The 22,514-nt window shown below is 45.0% G+C and overlaps 1 protein-coding gene across 2 annotated transcripts in view; it reads left to right on the forward strand.

Moving 5' to 3' along the window:
* Step (cytohesin steppke) overlaps nt 1–22,514 on the forward strand; it is an 88,548-nt gene that overhangs the window by 58,382 nt on the left and 7,652 nt on the right. For both annotated transcript variants that reach the window (XM_078185247.1, XM_078185246.1), the window contains 2 exons: nt 17,652–18,257; nt 21,442–21,553. In XM_078185247.1, coding sequence (XP_078041373.1) covers nt 17,652–18,257; nt 21,442–21,553 — 718 coding nt within the window. The remainder of the gene's footprint in view (nt 1–17,651; nt 18,258–21,441; nt 21,554–22,514) is intronic.

The following is a 22,514-nucleotide window of genomic DNA, read 5'->3' on the forward strand; positions in this document are numbered from 1 at the left end:
ATCAACAGCAATTAATTTCGTTTAAGCCGACCGGAAATGAATTCGACCGTGAACGGTCGCGGCACGCGATCCTCGACTAAATTGTCCAATGAATGGCTCCGATCGGTGCTCTACGCTCCTGGAATCGTACAAGAGAAGAATAGACCCCGCTGGAAATATACGTGCCCGCCGAAAGAGGCAACGAGGTAAGAGCTTATTGTTCCCGATTCGCTCGAGAGGAGCAATTTCTTGGTTAAGGGGTCACTGTATCGACGATTAATAAAACTGTCTTCTGTGCCCCGTATAAAAATAAAGCTCACCCTCGAGCGCCGGGTAAATAGCGCGTGTATACCGTTTAAGTGAATTAACTCCCGGCACACGCGATTTGTTCCGCGGCTCATCTCGGTCCGATTAACCGCGGCAGCTCGACTAATCGCCGACCTGCTCGATAGACCAAAAATCGGAATCGCTGTCGCCGATTTCGAAACCGTCCCGAAATCGGTCGCCAATTTTCTCCTAACCCCCCCTCTCCAGATCTCGACGGATCTTGTAAGTGGACCGTGGATTCGATCCGAAGCATTTAATAGCGTCGACAACTTATTTTCAATCTCGTAAAATAGTTTAACAAGAAATGAAATTTCTAAGCGTCTCGTGCTTTTTCAAGCGGTTGCAGATAATTTTTATTTCGCGTAAAGATCCGCGATCCAATGATAAAAGATGTGAAAAATACGGAATAAATTCAGTCTTCTCGTTCTCGTAAAGAAACATGCGTCATTTAGAGCTCGCTTGGTTTAACATTGGAACTGCAGGTTCCTGGAACTCAGTAACGCGATCTGTATACACGTGCTGTAACTGCGCGAACGTCTACATCAGAGAATGGTGGTTGTTTTCGGTTAAAATCGAGCGGGGTTTAAAAAAAAGAAAAAGGTAACCAGCACACAGTTAGCGTGCGCCGTTTAGGAGCTGCTCGCCACATTCCCAGGACGAAAGAACCTGACCTCCATCCACTTCATTGATTCCAAACAAACGGAAGCAAGACTCCGGGAGCCTGCACACGACTTCCCAGACCAAAACCACCGAGCCACCGATCCGCAAAACCGCGAAACAAAAAAACATACACACACACACACACACGTGCATGCATGCATACATACATACATACATACGAACATATGTACGTGCTTCTATCGACCGGACCAAGATTAGCCCGTTGCACTCCGACGGGTATCGCTGCAGCACGGTCGACTAGTTTCCATGGTTAACTCTTTAACTAGCCTGTCAGCATCGGAGGGGGCCGATGCGTTGCTTTATGCGAGCCTAAAATCTCGAACTCGCGATAAAACTGTACGGGAGACAGCGCCGGTTCGCGGCTCGCTGATCATTATGCCGGCGGCGAACGGACAGATCGTGTAGCGTTTCCGAATACAAACAATTATCGCCTGCGTGACTTCGGTTCCCGCATCGGCGAGCAGCCTCCGCGCCGCATAATACGCTGCAAGGGGAGGGGGGACTTTATCTTGTTTTTGTGCTTACGATTTGCCGCGAGCTTCGTAGCTAGGGAGGGCCAGCATTGTTCGTCGGATTCGTTATCTTTTTACCGCGTAAGAGAATTTTGATTTCGTGCGTTGTTGAACGGTTTGATAAAATGGAAGTGATACCAGTCATCGTTGAATGTGAACAGTCGGCTTTAAGAATGTTTGACATTCTAATCGGGAGAGTCATGGTAGGTCGTTATGCTCGCGGAATACAGTATAGGAGATATATATGTATATCCTTACAGAATTTGTTAACTTCGTTTATCTATTTTCAGAAGTGGAGGATATTTTTCAGTTGCTTCTTCTTTTTAATTTCCGAACAATCTACCGCGACGATAGGAAGTCGCGCGACGATGCCACTTACCAAACTATAATATTTTCCGGTCGCGTCGATTCTACGTTATTCTATTCCGAACACGTGCCTACGAAGATGTAACACGAGGCAAACAAGGTGGATGTGACGAAACGCTCACAATTTTCTATTCCAACTCTTTCCACGTCAATTCGGTTTATCTTTCGTTACGATTGTTTGTCCCGCTGTTTGTTTGGCTATCCTAATATTTAATCGTTAATTGGTTTACTTTTTCTTCAACTTGGATGGAAGGTAGTAATTCGATACTCTACGATATAATGATTTATTCAATGTACAGGTTGCTGATGAATAATGGATAGAATTGTTTCTCTGTAATAACAATGATTTTATTACTCTGAACAGGATAATACTTATTATAATACTTATATAATAATTATTTATCCTACCTGTAATAACGAAGAAACAACATTCAATGTTATTATTCACACTATTTTTCTTTATTAACTTTCTTATACTTAATTTCAGTTCTTTCTACTTCGGCTTATATTGTCGCACTGACGCCACATGTCTATTCGTTCAATTATCTTAATACTATCGGAGATCTAACTTATCGACCTATTCACGCGGTGAATTTAATATAAGTAAGGATGATTTCCTTACACTCCATATTTTCTAATCGACGGTGAATAATTGGCGTAAACAAAGAAACTTAATTTGAGGAAATACAGACTTTTTAAAACCAAGCGAAGAAGTATTGCTCACCGCAGCTGTAGAACAAACATTTCGACGACGGGTTAAACAGCCGAAAAAAGATGGTTCTGGTCACCGGAGCAACGAAATAAACGATAAGGCAAAGGGTTCGAGGAGCAGGGGGAAGGGGGCGAGGAGCTATTTCGACGGCGGATTTGACCGGTGGCAGCGGTCGTAGACCGGAAGTGGTCTCTCGTTGTCTTCGACGGAGCTCGTTAACGGGCCACGATACCGTGCCGCGTACAATAAGTCGACCGTCCGTGCTCTCGGCCGGGCATTGTCTCCGTTGTGCGGCCCGCGTACCTTTTGTCCCGTCCACGGCATGTATCCGGTCCCCGTGGCCGTCGACGCGTGAGAAAACGGCGCCGGGACGGGCGTCTGTGTGTTCCGTTTCTGTTCCGTTTCTGTTCCGTCGCGCGCGGCACGCGAAAACGGGCGGCCGCGGCTCTCTCTCTCTCTTCCCCCCGTCCTCTCTCGTCTGGCTGCGATCGATCTGCCCCTTTCGATTCGACCTTGAGACCGGCGTCGTTCCCAAGGGCACGCGCCGCCCGTCTCTCAATGAACGAGCCATCGACGGTGGCCGCACGCCCGAGAGGATCACCCGCAACAAGGAAAACCGTTCCGACGGCCGGCCGATTCCCGGTCGCGCCCTAGGGGACGTTTTACTTCGCCGCGAATTTTAGTGGCCGAAGCTCCATGGCACCGTCGAGGCACCTTTTTCTCTCGTTTTATCGAACCGCACCGGTGCCGCAGACGAGCTTATACGTCGGCTCTTTCGAGACTTTTTCAACGTTTTTTTTTTTGTTACTGCGAGTGGAACACGTTACTGCGGCGACGTTTCCGCGAAGAGGAACTTTCTGGTTTCCGATGGATTCGCGACGAGGACGAGCTAATACGTGGTCGGTAGTTCGTTGTGCCTTTGTGATCCGTAACAAAATAATAGTGAAGTGAAACGGTATCTTCGTAGATGTAAATTGGAGACTGGTTTTTAAACCTCGCGTGACGGAGATCACCAGAGATCGGGAAAATTTGATTCGGATGGCGGATAAGTGACGAGAGACTAACCGATCGAATTTAATCGATATAAATAAAAAATGATAGAATAGAAAGTGTTCTGTTTTCATTCGTTCGGATAGTCAGCTTGCATGAATATTTAATCGAGACAATTCGAACAACGCCAGACTCTGGTAGAGACGGGTTTATACATCGAATTTTTTAGCGTTTTTGTTATTATTCGTTTCCATGATAGGAATACGGCAGTGTTTGTTTTTCTTACAAACAAATAAGGTCTGCAGTCCACTCTCGTAAACAGGAGACAGGAATTCCTGCGAAAACATCAGTTCGCCAGGACGTGTAATTAATTACGTCATTACTGTGTTATCTCTCCTGCCCCAGATTTCCAGCGGAGAAATGTTTTCAAAAGACCACGTCCGTGGAAAGCGAAGAGTGGTAAACATAACAATCTCTCAACATTGTTAGTATCCGAAAGCAACTAGATAATGGCGTCCAGGACCGTCGAGCGTCCCGCGTGGAAATAAAGAACGAATTATTTCAACGTCTCCCATTAACAGGTTAAAGGATAACGAGCCCTTTACGCGGTTCAGACGAAACACCACTTTTTCTGTCCACCCTTTTATATATTCCTTTTTTCCAAAGTAACGTTATTCGCGCTAACGAAGCCACGCGGAGCAGAACGCGCCGCGCGCAGCCTACTTCCGGCAACGAGAAAAATTTTCATCGCGGCTGAAATGACTTCTCTCTGCTCTCTTTTTTTCTATCTTCGTCTCTCGCCCTCTCTGCTTTCATTCTCTCTCTCTCTCTCTCTCTCTCTCTCTCTCTCTCTCTTTCTTTGCTCTGCTCTCTCCTTTTTCACTGTCGCGGCTGCGACGGTGATTTTCGGGTTCCTCGAGCGAGAATAATAAATCCGCGTCCGAAGGTTTTTGTCTGAATTACATGGCCACTTGGTGTGATGCAGGAGCGGCGGAGATGAATTTAGATAATGATACGAGCGTACGATGGCTCGTCTCTCCGCGGTGATAATTAACGTTATTGACTGCTGAAGTAATTATTGCTCTCCTAACCGCACAGTAAATGAACGAACCAAAAAATTGCTAAAAGTTCTGAAATAGTACCATGTAATTCTTCGACGTTATTTAGAAACAGTTCTTGGCTCGCTCTTCGAATTAACGAATTATGTTTCCTTCATAATGTCACGTTTTACCCTTAGAATTTTCACCGTGAGAAATGTACGATGCTTAAACAAAGATCGTCATTGCTATTAGGCCGTACACGTTCATGCGTCATGCAACTCTAAAACAATAGAATAATTAAAAGAACGTGAGAAATGTCAGTATATTATTTAGTAATTGTTAAGCGATTCGAGAAACGCAGTTCCTAGTTGACAATTCATACAGACAATTTACTTCCCCTCTATAGTATAATTGAAAAATCTGCTGCAGATCTTCGTGTAATTTACGCTGTGCAGAGAATTGAAGAGTACAGAAAAGCTCGATACGTCGCCAAGAATATGATTCCCGAGTCCGTAAAGATTCTTCAGTTTAGCAAGGCATTTCAGTTTAGCGTGCCAAAGAGGAAAAAGTAAAATTTGCATAAAAATTGTCACTTCAGTTGAAACCATTTCGAGGGCGCTAATTTAGAACTGTTTAGAGGCTGGTAAAGTGCCGTAGCAAACGAGGCAAACCGTAAACTAGTCTTTAGAGAACGTATTTTTAAAAAGCTCTCGGTTCTAGCACGCTTTTCTATTACAGAGAATCTCGCCTGAAATTACCACACGTTAAATTAACGATGTGTTAAATGAAGACCGCGTAGAAAAATACCGCGTAAAAATGCCGTACAACAAAATGCCGTGTGAAGAACAGAATTTGTCTGCGTTTCATTTTCTAATCATTTTAAGAGATGCATAAAATCGGACAACGATCGCAGATCTTTTTTACAAAACAATGCGAGCCTGGCATGACGTAGAATACGCGTCGAAAAATGATATTTGAGAAATCAAAGGAATCGCGAGAAAACGAGCGAGACAACGCACCCTCCGAGACGATTTCGTAGAATCGTTTCCCGCGGCAACAGCCACTAATTTCGAGAAACGAAGGTAGTGGTTACAGGTGAAGCACACCCCGTGGAAGCCCTCGAGAGTCGCCGGGGACCGTTATTTTTCCGCGTTTCGCCGTCTATACGCAGAGGCATAAACGCAGAAAACATCCTTAGCCCAGAAATAATGCCGGGCTATTAGCCGGGGCGTCGCAGAGAATTTCATTCGCTGGGGAAAAAAACCGTGGCCGTGAGAGAGGGGCGGCAAGTTTTTCAGCGTTCCCTCTCGCGCAGCCTATCGGCCCTCCCGATCAGCCTGTGCAGGGAAAAGGGAAAAAGGGCCACACCTAGCCAGACGCGCAACCGGCGACTTAACGACCGGGGAACACACGCACACACCACCATCCCCGCCACTCTCGTCTACAACGTGGAATGTTTTCGCGTTTAGGCCCTGGATACGCGGCGGCTCTGTCTGTTGCTCGCGCGCCCCCTTTTGTTCCCGTAATCCCCCGGGCCGACGAGACGCCGCAGATGAAATCTCCTTTTGTCGAGGAGATCGGTCTCCTTTTCAAGGAAATAATACAAATTTGATGACGCGCAAGTGCACCAGAGTCCCCCCCACCCCCGTGTTCGGGCATCTCGTTTTTTATTCAACGCGTTCCATTGTGCGCCGATGCGTCAGGAAGCATGCATTATAAATGCTGCGGGGGTGATACGCCGCCGTCGAACGATACGGATAACAGTCGCTTAACTGTGGAACGGCTCGAAATGTCTGCCGATACCGTTTTACCGCCTGCGACGTTGTTTATCGAAAACACCGAATGTTTCGGGATTTGTTTGCATTCCGTTTCTCTTGTTTTATTCGAGGAAGCTATACTTAACGTTGCTGTATCGTAACGTCGCTATTTATACTTGTGCCTATTTATTTATAGTATAGGAGAAATATTTGAAGATGTTTGTTGCAACAGTGTGACGATTTCAATGAAATTGAGAGAACTTTCGTTTTCTTTCAGTAAGAAATTTATTTCATAAAATTTATATTCCTTTCTACCTTCGCCGAGGTTAATTTCTTGTATAGGAAATGATTTCTTCTTGATCGTGTGCCTCGATGGTCGCGATGTGTCCGAATTTTCTGCATATAATTTAGCAGGCAAAGCGGTAGCGATCGTGGCCAATGAATTGTTTTCTTTTTGTAACCACCCCCTTAGTCAAGGTAGAGAGATGGAACTTGGCACATATTTGTTGTCTCTTTGAGAGCCAGCCAACGTTGCATCGACGATTTAATCTAGTTCGAGGGCACCTTTGACGTTTCCTGAAAAGTATCGGAAAGGTTCTAGGTCAATAGAATATTTAGACAACGCTGAAGCCGATTTACCGATGATAATGCACCTCGTAAATAATGATCGAGGGGCGGAACATATTTTGGCGTTCGAAACATTTTCAAAAAAAACCATAAAGAAGCGTTAAGAAAACATAAGAAATATCTGGATTAATTAAATTTTTCGTGAGAGTTCTATTTCGTGAGATGTTTTATAGCGAGACTTTAATAAATAATATTTGTATTCTTGGGCCGAGTAACGTGACGAATTTCAATGTTGCGGTACAGTCGCCATTTATTTTTCTTTTTTTAGAGAAATTCCGAACCAGAGTGGTTCGATAGCGCCGGTGGTTCATCAGTATCGCACAGATTTCGATAATTGAGGCGGCCGCCGACGCCGGAACGTGTTTAATGGATTGGAAATGAGCGTTTAATTCCATTGTTTTATTTTGCTATGCGCAGATACGTTCTATGCAATCTGAATAATTTATTGCGGCCGGACACAATGCGCCGTGCATGTGATCGCCATTATACTCTACAATCGTTTACGTATTCCTTTGAATGTACATATATCATCTGCACTGTTTAACCCTTTCAGGTCTAATAACGAAGCGGACCCGCGATGAAAATTTCGTACACAATTTACATTGAGTATCATTCATATTTTCATATGGAAATAGAATTGAATTGTCCTATTATCAGGAACGAAGTCGTCGTAGGTAAGAAATAAAAATTTTGTCTACTCGAAAAATTGTTAAAACCACGAAGTCTTGATAATGTGAGATAAAACGTAAAATAATGAAACAAAATTCAAAGAAGCTAAAATTGTCGCCATGTTAATTACACGACTTATTAACATTATCTGCGAGAAGAATAAGATTACATCTGCCCCTACGTATAGTAATTTATTTAATGTATAGTTTATATCGCTTGTTGTTCGCATATATTGTATTAAACGTATTTATTACAATCCACGAATTCTATCAAAGACGAATAATCGAGTTAATAAATGCATCAATTGCAATTTAGCGTTGTGAACTCTGAACAGCGTCGTTGCACAGTACCGTCAAGCGTTTAGCGCGTTACGGAGAAGCGTTTCTAACCGCGCGTGAATAAAGCGTGCGTACACTTTACAAAATTCACGCTGTTTTTAATTAAGCCCTTCTCGGTAAACGCGAGACGCGTGTATAATCCTGTCCAAACGATAAGGCCAACAATTCCGGGACGATCGAGCACACACACGGGGAACCCTTATCAACCCCTCCGAGAGGGTCAAAGCCTAACACAAACTTAGGGTAGCCGGGGGTGCCTTTTCCGGCTGCGAACGGCCGAAGGGTTGCTTTCATGGGGCCGCCGGCTAAAATTAAACAGTTTCTGTTTATTCGGATACGCAGGATTTTCTCTAAATAACGAAATTTATCGTCGAGAACGAACTGCCCTAACTAAAACACAAAAGGGGAAGTCTTCCAGAGAAAAGTATCACGAAGCTGTTTATATTCATTCTCTACGTAATTATTCGACTGCGCAACTTTCTGCAAGTTTCTTTCTACAAAATCGTTGTTGCGCAATGCTACGGATTTATTATTATTTATTACTACAATTATTACTACAATCTGGTAATTTGGACATTTTTATAGTTTCCATAGAGCTATCTTTATTGGTCTTCAAGCTAATAATCTGATCCTGTGTAAAAAAAAATGTTAATTTTATATTACATGTCAGAGTTAACATAGCGTATCAAAATTGTTCCCAAGGAATTGAATTGTGAAGATTCCGTAGAAATAGTTGTGTAAAGCGTCCTGAGACAATGCCTCAGGAATTTTTATTTCACTCTTTGAATCAGAAAATTAAATTCCGTGTTACCCCGTGGACAATACCGGAAGTTATTACAGAAATGAATAGAGACAATTTTCAACAACAGTATACATCAAAGGGCTTGTGCGAATGTTTACTGTTTCGTTTGTTTTAAATTGTTTGGAGGACGAAGTTCGATTTAAGGAATAATTTGGTTATCTCCTGCAGCACGTTTTACAACGTAGAATCCAAACGGTTTTCCGAAAGTAACTTGGGGGTGTTGTTTTATTTTAAGCGCGTTGCCCCCTTAGGGGAAAAGGAATTTTCATTGAATTGTGGAATGCGTGGGGGAGGAACCCATAAAAATTTCTATTTGCGTGTGGACGTGTCGGGATCGATTCCCGATAACCGGTCGACGATTTTCAGTAATCCTTTCGTATATTTAACTCGCCCCTACGGCGGCAAAAAATAAAAATAGAAAGAGTTCCTCTTTATCGTCGAACGAGCCACACACCGATCGGGGCACCTGGATAACAAATGGAGCGTCGTAACGCGGTTGTTGTACCCCAGGACAACCGGCGTGTCTGCCGTCCCCTCGTCTTGATATTATCGAGTGCTTTGCACCCCTTCGTTCCCCCTCCGCACCCCTTTTCTTCCCCCCCGTTACCACCCTCGACAGAGCGAACTGTACACAACCTTCTTCCTGTCGTTCACCTTTCGCGCCGTTATCCTCTTACCGGATAAGAATATCCACCCCTGGCGTCTAATTAATCGGCTCAGACCAATGTTTGCTTGTCCCATGTCGTACAAGCCTCTCCAAAATTGGTGGCCGCGGCTGCGCTAGTAAACCGTGGTCGAAATGCGACGCGACTGCCATCGACGGGATGCATTTTTGAAAACGTTGCCAACAGGTCCATTCTATAGCAATTTCTGTCCATACAATTTTAGCGTACAAATTTTAGCGCCATACAATTTTCCTGTAAAAACGTGTCCGTCGACCATAAAGGTCCGTTTCCAATCGGCCACAAGAAACAATGCTGCAAATAGTAACGGACGAAAAGGATTTATTTCACGAAATATTCGCGAGAAATTCTTTTGGAACGAAGAAGCATAAAAGAATTTTATAATTATTTGCGACAATTATTTCTTGAAACAATTATGTTGAATTTCATGTTCGAAGCTGTTTTACACCTTCTCGCTTTAAAACAATTTACAGCGAATATTCTCTGAAATGAAATCTTTTTGCTCATTACCATTTTCAGTATTATTTCTTTCGGACAATAAAAACAATTAATCCCAGTCTGGTGCAAGCATGACTGTATAATAGGAACACGTTAATTGAAGCAATATTTCAAACAATGTCGTTCGAAACGCTTCCAAGTCTGGATGCGCGTGTCCACGCGCGATTAATCGCGACGAAAATTTTGCTCGGACGACTGGAAACGACGTGAAATCGTTGATACTGAAAGGGTAAAAACTTTTGGATATCGACGCGCAGGATGGTCGCTGGAGGTCCGACCGGGTAGGATTTAGTATAATAATTTTCCGCGTCTATTTCCACGGCGGACGGTATCCCGGTCGAACGACAAAAGGCACGACGAGGAATTATATGTAGAAACGTGGAGAGAGAGACAGACAGAGAGAGAGAGAGAGAATATGGTCGCGGTGCTGTTCCCGTCTATGGCACGCTTGCTCCCCCCTTTCCCCGTTGTTTTTCCCCGGCGGCCAGCCGTCCGGCGCGGCGCGCGCGTTTCTCTCTCTCTCTCTCTCTCTCTTCGATAAATATTTTACAGTCGCGTGTTCGCGTCATTTCCCATCGCGAAGATCACGTCGGGATGTCGCGGGAAATGGGCGCGCCGTTTGCACGCGACCATCGATTTTTTCCTCGTTCCGTGCGGCCGTGTAGCCAGCCAGCCAGCCCCCCCCCCCCCCCCCCCCCGCCCGTGTCTGCGTGGTTCTCGTCGAAAGTCGACGATCAACTTCCCCGTTTCATTGCTCAATCCTCGTCCAGACAGTCGTTGCATCGGGCAAAAAATAAAACGGGGGAAAATCGGAAATAGAGAGCGGCGGGAGGGCGGGAAGAGAAAAGAGGACAGGGGTTGACGCGCGTTCGCGGCTTTGCGCGCGGGGGTCTCGTGTTTCCGTTTCGAATTACTCCGAGCCCTTCGTTGGAGAATTTTACAGAGGACGCGCGGCTGCCGTTCCGCCGATAACGACTGTTGCCGTCATCTCGAAATCGTTGAAAACGCGTTTCCGCCGTCGATTATCGTATACCGCGCGGTACGAATGCGAGCTGCGTGACACTTTATTTCTCATCCTTTTATGCTCCGTGCGAAGACGGCGACGACCGTCTTACCCAGCAAGGTTTCCCAGATATATTCAATTATAGAAAAAGTGGAAGTCGTACTACGTCTCGCATCTTTAGCGTAACTCTACGCGGAGAGCGATCGCAAAATAAAATTAAAATATTATTATTATCAAAAGTATTATAATTTTCTATATAATTGACAAGGTTCCAGGTTTTAGCAATTAAAATTGTTTACGCAACTGAAATATTTTAACCAATTAATAAGCGTTTAACTTATAAAAATCGTTCAACCAATTTAAAGCGTTATATTTATTTTCTGTTCGAAACACCGTCTCTGGATCGTTCGCCGTTCGAATGACTGTTTCTCTCGCACGTTTTATTCAGTGCCGAGTCTTTGAAAGTTCCAGAAACGGAAAGGAAGAGGTTGGTTATCCGGGTGTCCCCGTGGCCCGTCGACGTAAATTTTCCGCTTCCTTTCGTTCAGGCTCGCCCTAAAACTGTTTATCGCGGCCCTCTCCTAAGGAAGCACGGTTTATTTTTAACCGGATACATTCACGATGCGTTGCACGCCCCGCGTCCGCTTTTGTCGTGAAACACTTGTCGATAGGGACGCGACGCGACCGTCCCCGCGTCGTATTGTTGTAACGGAAATCTGAGAAAGTTCGTTCCACGCGGATTCGTTAAACCGTCGTGTACACTCGAAGGAAAGTTCTTTGTTCTCTTAACCTTTTGAACGCTGGACGCCCGTAACGATCTTTAGACAGTTTTAAGCGGCGGTATAGCGCGCGGAACCTATAAGGCATTGAATGCGCGGAATGTAGGATCGGTGAGATGTGGAAACCGTACGATATAAATATGAAGTCGGCCGAATATAGAATCGATAGAATATAGAGTCGGTAGAATACGGAGTCAGTGAGATATAGAATCCATAGAATATAGAGTCAACAGAATATAGAATCGATAGAATATAGAGTCAACAGAATATAGAATCGATAGAATATAGAGTCAGTGGAATGTGGTGTCAGTGAAATATAGAATTCATAGAATATAGAATCAACAGAATATAGAATCGATAGAATATAGAGTCAACAGAATATAGAGTCGGTAGAATACGGAGCCAGTGAAATATAGAGTCAACAGAATATAGAGTCAGTAGAATACGGAGTCAATGAAATATACAATTCATTGAATATAGAGTCAACAGAATGTAGAATCAATAGAATATACATACAGTTGATAGAATATAGAAGCAGTACAATATAGAATCGATAGAATGTACACAGAGTTAATAGAATATAGAAGCAGTGAAATATAGAATCGATAGGAGATAAAGTCGGTAGAACATCGGATCAATAGACTGTATACAGTGTCAATGAAATATAGATTCTACAGAATGTACAGTCCACGGAATATAGAGTCAATGGGATACGTAGTCAGTAGATCGTTAAAGTCGATAAAATCTAAAACCAATAGAACATCGAATTGATAGAAAGTAAAATCCATGCCATATGCACTCTAAAAATAATACAAAACAGAATAAGTACAATATAAAATGTACAATTGATAGAAAATGAAATTTGCTGTCCGAGCGAATGAAGTTACTTTAATAGAGAAAGTGGAATCAACGAAGATATACCATCGTATTTATGAAAAGTAGAGAACGTAGAATTTGCAGTTCGATTTCGGTGAAGAATCCGAGTCCAAAGAGCAAGGTGCTCCGCATCGGGGCGTCGATCAAAAAGCGGTCGAAGGTTGCTGAGAGGCAGGTGACTCGCCTTGGGATAGTTAAATATAATTGCATAAGACAGGTAGAAAACAAAAGAAACGATTTATGGATGGTCGCGGGGCTCAAAGAGGAAAAAGGGGCACCGGCCTCGGTCGGAATGACGATCCGCGATGTTATGCAAAGGACAAAGAGAAAGAGACGGTGACAGAAAGAGCGTGGGGGCAGAGGGGACGGAGAGGGGAAGGGGGAAGGGGGGAGGGGGCAGCAGAGATCGTGGAAACGAGTCGCTGGAAGACCCTGAAGAGCAAACGGCAGGTGCTTCGCCGGGCACGATTATTTGCCCGGCAATCTTCAGAGATCTTCGACCTCTCTCCGTCGCCATCCAATCTGATCGTGCACGATTTTCGGGGAAACAGAGCGGAAGCCATCGGCGACTATTCCACGGGAATTCCAATGGCGAGCATACACAATTATCGATACACCGATTGCTCGCGCATTTGCAGATTTCTTCGGATTTTAACGTCAGCGTCGACACTCTGTTATTAAACTGCGAATTTTATGGATTTACGCTAAAATGGTCGGAGCGAAATACCAAGCAAAGGGGACATTAGAAGCACCGAAGTATGTTTGTACACATTCTCCTTAAATTTAAAAAATTTTTGAATATATATGCTTATCTAATATGCTTATCTAACTTTGATTTCTTGCAGAGGATTAAGCAAACGTTTATGTAGTGCAAAGATCTGCAGTGTGCACACTATTATCGTAAAGTGTGATATTGGGTGTCGATAAGCTCCAACGGAAGTTGATAAAGATTGTATCTATACCGATTTCGCTAAACGAAAATATTGATAGTTTTGTAAGTCAGTAAATTATCGATAATTTCGGGACAGCGTGGAAAGGGCTGTTTTGTCTTTTATGAAACATTTCGCCAGTGAACATGTACAGTGAGAACGCGGTGAACCGTGTGAACTCGTACGAAATTGGGAGAATTCGTTGGAACGGCGATAACAGGGGGGGGGGGGGGGAATTTTTCATAATTGCGCGCGTAGAAAAGCTGAGGTACGATTTCGCAAGTCCCGGCAAGTTCTGCAAACAGTGAAATTGCGTTACGCGAGCGCCACAAATTTCATTTACGGTGCAACAGTGGGACGTAACAAATGGCGGCTCGGTTTTGCAGGGCAACGTAGAACTTTCTCTGAACGTGATCATAAATACAAAAAACTTTCAGTGGTCGGCTACCACTTAGCGGTGTTAGCCGTAACATGGAGGAATCGGTGCGTTGCTGGTATTTATTATTTTTCTTTTCCGTTCGGAAGACGCCGACAACCACCCCTACCCTGTAACATCGATTTAAGGGAGTCGTCTAAACTTTGTTTGCGAAGATACTGTAACGCCAACAGTTAAAGTTGGTGATATCGATGGTATTTTTCAATTTATATTAAGTGGTATAAATTATCGTTATCAGTATCGATTTAATCTTCAAGAAGAAAATTAAAAATTAGGTTGATAGGGAACATAATCTTATTCATTAAAATATATACTTCTGTAATTTGTCATAAAATGATTGAAGTTGCCTTGTAATTCAATAATTAAAAAGATTCAGTCGGAATCCGACTTCGAGAGACACTTCTCAGTTTCCCCATCGCTTTCCGGACAAAAGCAGAACCAAAATGGCGGCGTTTCTCAGTTCGGCGATTGTTGTATTAAAATAATCGGGAATCGAAAGTCGTGGAGATATGTAATTCCTATCGTAAGCGAGACTGAGCAATTAATTTGACGATTCGTGGAAATTGGGTTAACAATTGCCCGCGAAACAATCGTGATCGATGAATTATTCGCGGAGTCGCTCGCGTCTCCGCGGGAAAGAAAGCCGAACATTAATTAGGCCGGATATCCTTTTGTCGGTAATTAAGCGAGATTTGCTCCTGAACAAACGAAGACATTGTTCCGCCGCTAATCCTATCTCTCTCTCTCTCTCTCCTCTCTTTGAAATCCTGAATTTCAAAAACTTCCCGGCTTCGGATGGAGCAAAGGGAATGCAAATTTTCCCGGACTACTTTTTGAGACTCCCTACCTGCACAGAGTAAAAAACTACAGGTGGAGACAGTTCTGGGAGTCTTTCATTGAATCTTTCAGCGGCAGAAAAGTTTTCGAGAAATTCGATCCTTCTTCGGTGTCGTTTGTCGAAGGGCTTCGCGACAATCTCAGCGAAGAGTATAATATAGACGGAGTACAGTGACATAAGTATCGTAATTATAACTGAAAAAAGCTATTGCATTATTACCAACATTTAAACGAAGACATAACAAAATGTCATATTTGATTATTTTTAATAATATAGAAAATGAAAAACGATTTTTTAATGTTTAGAATGAATATTATTTAGTGATGTAGATATTACATATTTATTGCATTATTATTACATTAATATGTAGATATTACAGACTTTCATCTGGTAGTTTTGAGATCTCATGCTCGATGAAGTCTTGTCTTTTATTATCGAACTGTGAAAATAGTGAATCAAGCACTTAAAAGAGTTTTTAACAGCCCTGCGAAACCTGGGTTATTCTTTTAAAAAGCGAAATTATTTTCCCAACATTCGTACACTCGGCAGCATCGGTGCCTGTAATACAACCGCGGCCGTGGAACTTCGCGTAGTCTTGCCGAGGCCCCCGGTCGGAGCGCTGAACAACGATCGAGAAAAAGTCAGGATCATGTGTATTTCTTTTTTTACCGCAAAACGGTTCCTATTACCGGTAATTCCGTTTTAACGGACCGGCGCACATTTCCGCCGGAACAAAAGGGAGAGCCGCACGGAAACACAGGTTTGCTGGCTCGTACATAGGGAAGCAGGGCTTAAAAATAATAAGAGGTTTCCGGGGCGAACGCCGAAACCGTGGCACGGTCCACTGCTCGGGTTTTTTCGGTGTCGCGCCCGGTTAGGCCGGGACCAAGTTTTTCCCGTGGCCGTGTCGCAATTAAAGAGGCCGTGTTTTTCCCGGAAGTGTCTGATCCCGGATTAAGGTCGAAGTGGAAACGCCGGGTCAAAACGTAACAGCGAGACGCGGACGTTCGCGCTCTGTTGGTCGAACGTCGCATGCGACGTCGCGGTGAATGATTGCTCTCTGTCCACGAATTTGGACGAAGTAATAACCGTACGTTGCCTCGCTGACTAAGAAAATCTATTTTCATCTTTACGGGGTGAAAATGTAATTTGGGTAGTGTGAAAAGAGTTCGGTAATTGTCAGGTTACTGGGAAACATTATTACGCGATCGTTCATCTGTTATAATCGCAACTTTTATGTTCCGGTAACACTGGACTCTTTTTGTTTGCCCACGTTTCCATCTAATATTAACTAACACAAATTATTATGCAAATGTGAATATATGTACCTACAACATGCTGTACCGATACCTAGCTTAGTCGCATACTGATTGAATGATACGCTCAGAAAGAGGGTCGAGAACTACTGTGATATAGAGCATTTTGCTGCGAAAAGGTTGAAAGAATTGGTCAGTAGAAAAATATGATTCGCAGCAAGTAAAGTAATAAAGTAAAGTAAAATAATAAAAATAGTCGTACTCTTATGTACGTATACTGTAAATAATCTCTCGAACACAACGATGACAGATCGAGTTTTGCGCCAGTGGTAGTGAAGCGTAAGGACGCAACAAATTGCTATCGGCTTCGATGACGAGCTATCGTTGGCGCTATCGCGTGCATCGAAGCCTCGACAGCAGGAAATGCTCGAGCGTTTGGCAGCGTTCGATAAAGGCCGCGTGGGAGGGCTGTCGTTGCGACACTCGCGGCGCTTCCCTCTCGACAGCAACCCCTGAAAGGTAGTCGGCTTATCTAGATCGCGAGCGGGCGGAGGGGTGCGCGCCAGGTGAAGGACTTCCTTTAAACGCGACCGGGGAATTAAGGGGTAGTTGATCCATCGGCGAGAAGAACAGGGAACAAATAATACTACTTCAGGGAGGGGGGGATTCGAAATTGGACGATCTTCGAGAACCGTCCTCTAATTCCGCTTGGCAGCCTCGGTTTTGATTTACGCCGAGAGATTACTCGGTCGCGGCAGTCTCTTCAAATATTACTCGATCGTTTCCACTAACAGCCTAAGCCTCTCTGTTATCTCTCTTCCGAGAACGCCGAGCCGCGATTGCGTCGGACTCTTTCTTTAGCTGTTTCCGTTCGATAAGAAGGAACTTCAAATTTTTGCGCTAGAGTATCGGCATTGTTGCCTCGAGACGAAGGTCGATGTTCTTCATAGAGCGTTGTTCAGTTCGTTGAAAAATGCAGCGGGCGAAAGTTCTCGTCCGCGAAGGGTTAATACGAAATTTCCTGTACAAAGAAGCGATCGCAGGCAGACTCGAGCCTCGGTTCGAGCAACGTCTGCGACGGAACTTGCCGAGTTCCGCCGCCGTGGTAAGCCTCATTAAAAAGTTAGCCGAGATTAGCCGGGAAGTTTCCTCTGTCCTCTAAATAAAAAAGCAACCGAATCTGTGGACCCAGCCGCGCTCGGTAGCTCTGGCTAACCGGATTCATCTAGGACGAGGTTGAAAGGTCGGGATCTAGGAGCCGAATGATGCAGGAAGCCGGTAGACCATTAGATTTCGAAAACTGTAGCCTGAAAATAAAGAAGCGAAGCTAACTCTTCCGATCCCCGGGACAGAATAGAGCAAAATAGATTCTGCGAAATCCCGGCGTGATCCCCGTCGGAATTGCTTGGGCACCCCCTACTCCCAAGAACCTCGAAGCACGATCCCGGGGTCTGCCGGTGCTGGCCGGCATCCCCCGAGATCGGCGACGCGTGAGAAACGCGAGAGGAAGCCGTTCTGGTGCCGCTTCTCTGACGCCTCTGTTTCTTTCGCAGCAACTGAAAGATGAGCTGGGCGAGGTGGTGGCCGAGATGGAGGCGATGGAGGGCGGTGGCCTTGCCGCCGACGAGACCAAGCCGTCGAACAAGGCGAAGCAGACGTCGATCGGCCGCAAGAAGTTCAACATGGACCCGAAGAAGGGCATCGAGTACCTGATCGAGCACAACCTGCTGGCGCCGACCCCGGAGGATGTCGCCCAGTTTCTCTACAAGGGCGAGGGCCTGAACAAGACGGCGATCGGCGACTACCTCGGCGAGAGGCACGACTTCAACGAGAGGGTCCTCAGAGCGTTCGTCGAGCTGCACGACTTCACGGACCTGATCCTGGTACAGGCGCTCCGACAGTTCCTCTGGTCGTTCAGGCTGCCCGGCGAGGCGCAGAAGATCGACAGGATGATGGAGTGCTTCGCCCAGAGGTACTGCCAGCTGAACCCGAACATCTTCACCAACACGGACACCTGTTACGTCCTCAGTTTCGCCATCATCATGCTGAACACGTCCCTGCACAACCCGAGCGTCAAGGACAAGCCCAGCGTCGAACAGTTCATCTCCATGAACAGGGGCATCAACAATGGCGGCGACCTGCCACGCGAGCTCCTCGTGGTGAGTACCATCTCTTTGCCCAATCCTTTCGGCTAGGAGATGATCGAATCGCGCGTATCCGTGTTCACTGACTACTGAGAAGATTCCTAGACTGGAGATCCTTATTCTTGATAACAATTCTTGTTATCGAGAAGTAGAATATTGAAGTAGAACATTTACAGATTGCGAATGGTTTTGTTCAACGGCGGTATTTGAATGTTGAAATCTTTTTGCCGGAAGATAATCTTTCAAATAGAAAATTACTAAACCGCGGATCTCTGTTACGTCTAACAATTCGGAAATGGGAGATACCTGAGGTCATTTGAAGCAACTTTTTTCTTAACGAAAACTTTTTCTTAACGAAATTTTGTTTCGTGTGTTCGTTGTCTCGGACGCCAACGGAACTATCCCCTCATTGGTCCCAATTTTTTCGGTAATAGCTTCTAAAACGAAGCCGTAGGTTGCATTATTGCCAAGGAAAAAACGTTGCCTCAAATAATCACAGTAATCTCTCATTTCCCGATCTCCCGGACACTCTGTAAAATATATGAAACATTTTTCAAGTAAATTCTGTCGAATATAATATTCTGTCAATAATGAACGCATTTCTTTTCTCAATAATCAATTGAACGGAACGTAGAACAATTCTTAAACTTTTCGTATGTCTTTACAGTTTGACATTTTCTTCGTTCACTTTGATCACAACTGCGCGAAAGTCTACAGTCTAGTGAATTCAAGGCGACAATATCGCGAAAGCGAATACGCGCAGCGTTCTTTCCTGCAGCCACGAATGTCTGCATGAAATCCATAGTGCAATAATGTAGACAGAAATCTACTTTCTGGATCCCCCCGACTCTCTCTCTATCGCGGAGGAAGAAACCAGCTGACGCAGTGTCTGTTTTATTGGGTCTAAAAGAGAGGCAACCTGGAAAATCGGGAACGGTAATGGATACCGTATATTACCGTTTTCGAGTACGATATCTTTCACGAGATCGAAACGCGATTACGATGATCGGAAACGGTGCGAGCCGAACAAAGTCGCGCTTGGAACAGCTGAGCCGGCGGAACAGTATATCGCCGGGCGAGCAACGGTAATGATTAGGTGGCGCGCCGGAAACACCTACGTTGAAAACGGATTCGTAACAGTAAATCGACGGTGATACTCATTGAGCTGCACGGTACCCCCAACGTAATTGCACGCTCCGCGAATGTACGGTAAGGTTTCAATTTGTCGCTTTTCTAAAGCGTAACCGCGGAACTGTGAGTTGCCGCGGCCGCTCTGTTATTACGGCATGGTGTTTGAACATCGGTCGCGACCGCCCACCGCAAGATGGAAATGATACGTTCACACGATTGATTGCAGCTCGTTGCATTAATGAGCGCGAACGGCTCTCGCAACGCTGTGCCCGACGAATTCTATGAATGCGACTGTTCTATTGGTCGCGGGCCAATATTAGGCACAGCGGACATAACCTGACATAACCTGTATAGCTGATTGATAGCTACAGGCACGGCGCGGACGATGCTTCTCGCCTCTGCGCGGATCGATGGCGCGGTTTTTTTTTCTACGATTGAGGTTCGCGATTGAACTTCGACCGGATGACCATTCACAAATCGGTGTTTGCAGATCGATGGTCGGACATCGATATTTTGGGAATCGGTATTGGGGATCGGTATTCGGTGACCGATAATTGGAAATTAATGTTCGAAGGTTGATGAGCGGGGACGAAACGACTGGTTATTGATGATTCGAAATGTTTCATTGAAGATCTACTGTTGCGTATTGACGAACGGAGATCGATGTTTGGAGAGCGATGATTGAGAACCGATGCTTGGAAGCTGAGGCCAAATGATTGAGAATCTACGATCGAAATTCATATTTGGGAATTGATGAATGGAGGTCGGCGATTGGAGATTAATGATTGGAATTCGGTGATTGAGGATCGATGTATAAGGATATATGGACGAGCAGCAATGTTTAAGTATTGATTAATCAAAGTCGATGCTTGGAGGTCAATGATTGAAACTTATAATTGAGAAACGACGATTAGAAGTTGGTGAACCAGTATCCATGATTTAAAATCGATGATTGGTAAACGAGAACCAATAATTGAGGATCTAACTAATCTCGTCGATTAGTTAATTGATTAATTCGATTAGTTAGTCGACTAAGTGATTAACTAAGAATCAGTTATTTAGGATCGTTGCTCAAGGAACAGCGTTCAAGGATCAGTGGATTAAGGATCAGATGATTAAGGATCAGAACGTTTAAAGATCAATGATCGTGACGAAATCTCCCTCGAGAACCTCGGACGGCGTCGATCTCGGTTCGCGGCTCGCTCGAGCGGCCTCTAATAAACAGCATAAATAACACAATGGCCGTGCCGCAACAACGGACGCGCGTCATCGAGCTTGCACACGGCGAAAGGTCGGCAAAGTGGCGTGCTAACATCCGCGTGCCTCGTGGCCAGGATATAAAGCAATTGTCGCGTTTTAGAAGTCGCTCGCCAGCTATTAGACGAGAGCGCGGTGCTAACGGGGAAGTCCGTTGCATTGATGCGTTAATGATAGATTTATGCAAAGCGGTGCTGGCGCGTCGACGATCACCTAGAGCGTCTAGGTTCCTAGACACACGCGACACTCTCCGGATTCAACTTCGCTGCTCTATGGAATTATCCTCCAGCGGATCAGAATGATCGGTTGCTTCAAATATCGATTAATCGCGATTAATCCTCCGATAGGTTTGAGCATCTACAGAGTGTAACAGAAGTCGATCGCAATTGGTAAATAAGGGATACCTGAGGTCATTTGAAGCAGCTACATCTTCAGAGCAGATGGAAACCAATGAGCTAATTACTGCAACTGGACTTCGTCCATTTCTTTGTAGAGGAAAAAGTTACTTCAATTGACCTCGAGAATCCCTCTTTACCGATCGCGAGCGACTTTTGGGACACTCTGTATATTTCCAAAACTAAGCATATGCTCCTTAATCGCTCACTCGACATGAACTTTGACCAGAAACTTGATGACCCGAAATAATTTAATTTAGGGGTAATTTTTGCAAAGATATTTTTCGCGGTTCATATCGTAGCCGGTGAATAGCCATATGTTGCGCGCTGTACGCACGAGATTCAGCCGCGGCGAACGTGTCGAGAGCGGCGCGAAATTATTGGACGTTTCTCGAAGACAGACTGTTTCCTTTCAGAGCCTCTACGAGAGCATAAAGACGGAGCCGTTCAAGATACCGGAGGACGACGGGAACGACTTGATGCACACGTTCTTCAACCCGGACAAGGAGGGCTGGCTCTGGAAGCAAGGTAACGGTTCGCAGGGAATCCGACTGCGCGTGTCCCCGCGGGTGTCTCTCGACCCTGTGCGATCGGAGACACGGAACCTCTTTTGTGTGGCTGCGGAAAGAATGTCGGTGGGGCGCGGCTGGCCGATCGTAGAATGTCGCGGGCCGCGCCATCTTGCCTGAGAAATTCTCGCGGTCCGGATGAATGGTGATAATAACCCTTCACAGCAGCGCAGACCGGTCTCCTTCCGCGAAATTTACGGTTTCCTTACTTTTCTCGAATCGCACGAAGAGCATAACACGTTGCTGACCTTTGAACGGTAACCATCTTTCAGCGTTTCTGGCAGCCGAGGTTAGTTCCGTTTAAATCTTTTCGATTAATTTCATAATTTTCATAATAATTTTCATTTTTTTAATTTTCATAATAAATTTCATTATTAACATCTTTTTGTTTTATACTAAAGTTAATCCTTTCATTGGTTTTGATATTAATAGTATAATAATTATATACGACTGCCAGAAAATTAGTATTTGGACGTCTGTAACTCTGAGTGCAAATGGACACGACGGCGCCCGTCATTAGACGGTTAACCAGTATCTCGCTAAAAGGCTACGGTCTCGCTCAGGCGTGAACGCTGTTTGTGTACCGGGGCCGACTATAGTTACTCCTTTCCTTGGCGCGATCGCATCCATTCACCCACTTCTTTCATCTAATAATACCCAATGAACAGTTTCGCCGGACGGCCGTGGGCACTGTAATTCACTTTTCATTTGTTTCATTTCCTGATCGAGCCACCCCCATCGTTCTCCCGGGCGCTCCCTTTTCTCCCTGTAAAGCTCTTCGCACGATCCATCATGTTCGAGGAGGCAAGTCCACCACCCACGGAGCGTCAAGCGATACGCATCGCTTCCGTGACATGCGGGTGGTGTGGCAGGATGCGAGATACACGGGTAAAATGTATCCGCGATCCCGGCGCTTCTCG

The sequence above is a fragment of the Augochlora pura genome, chromosome 7, assembly GCF_028453695.1.
Source record: "Augochlora pura isolate Apur16 chromosome 7, APUR_v2.2.1, whole genome shotgun sequence".
Taxonomy (NCBI): domain Eukaryota; kingdom Metazoa; phylum Arthropoda; class Insecta; order Hymenoptera; family Halictidae; genus Augochlora; species Augochlora pura.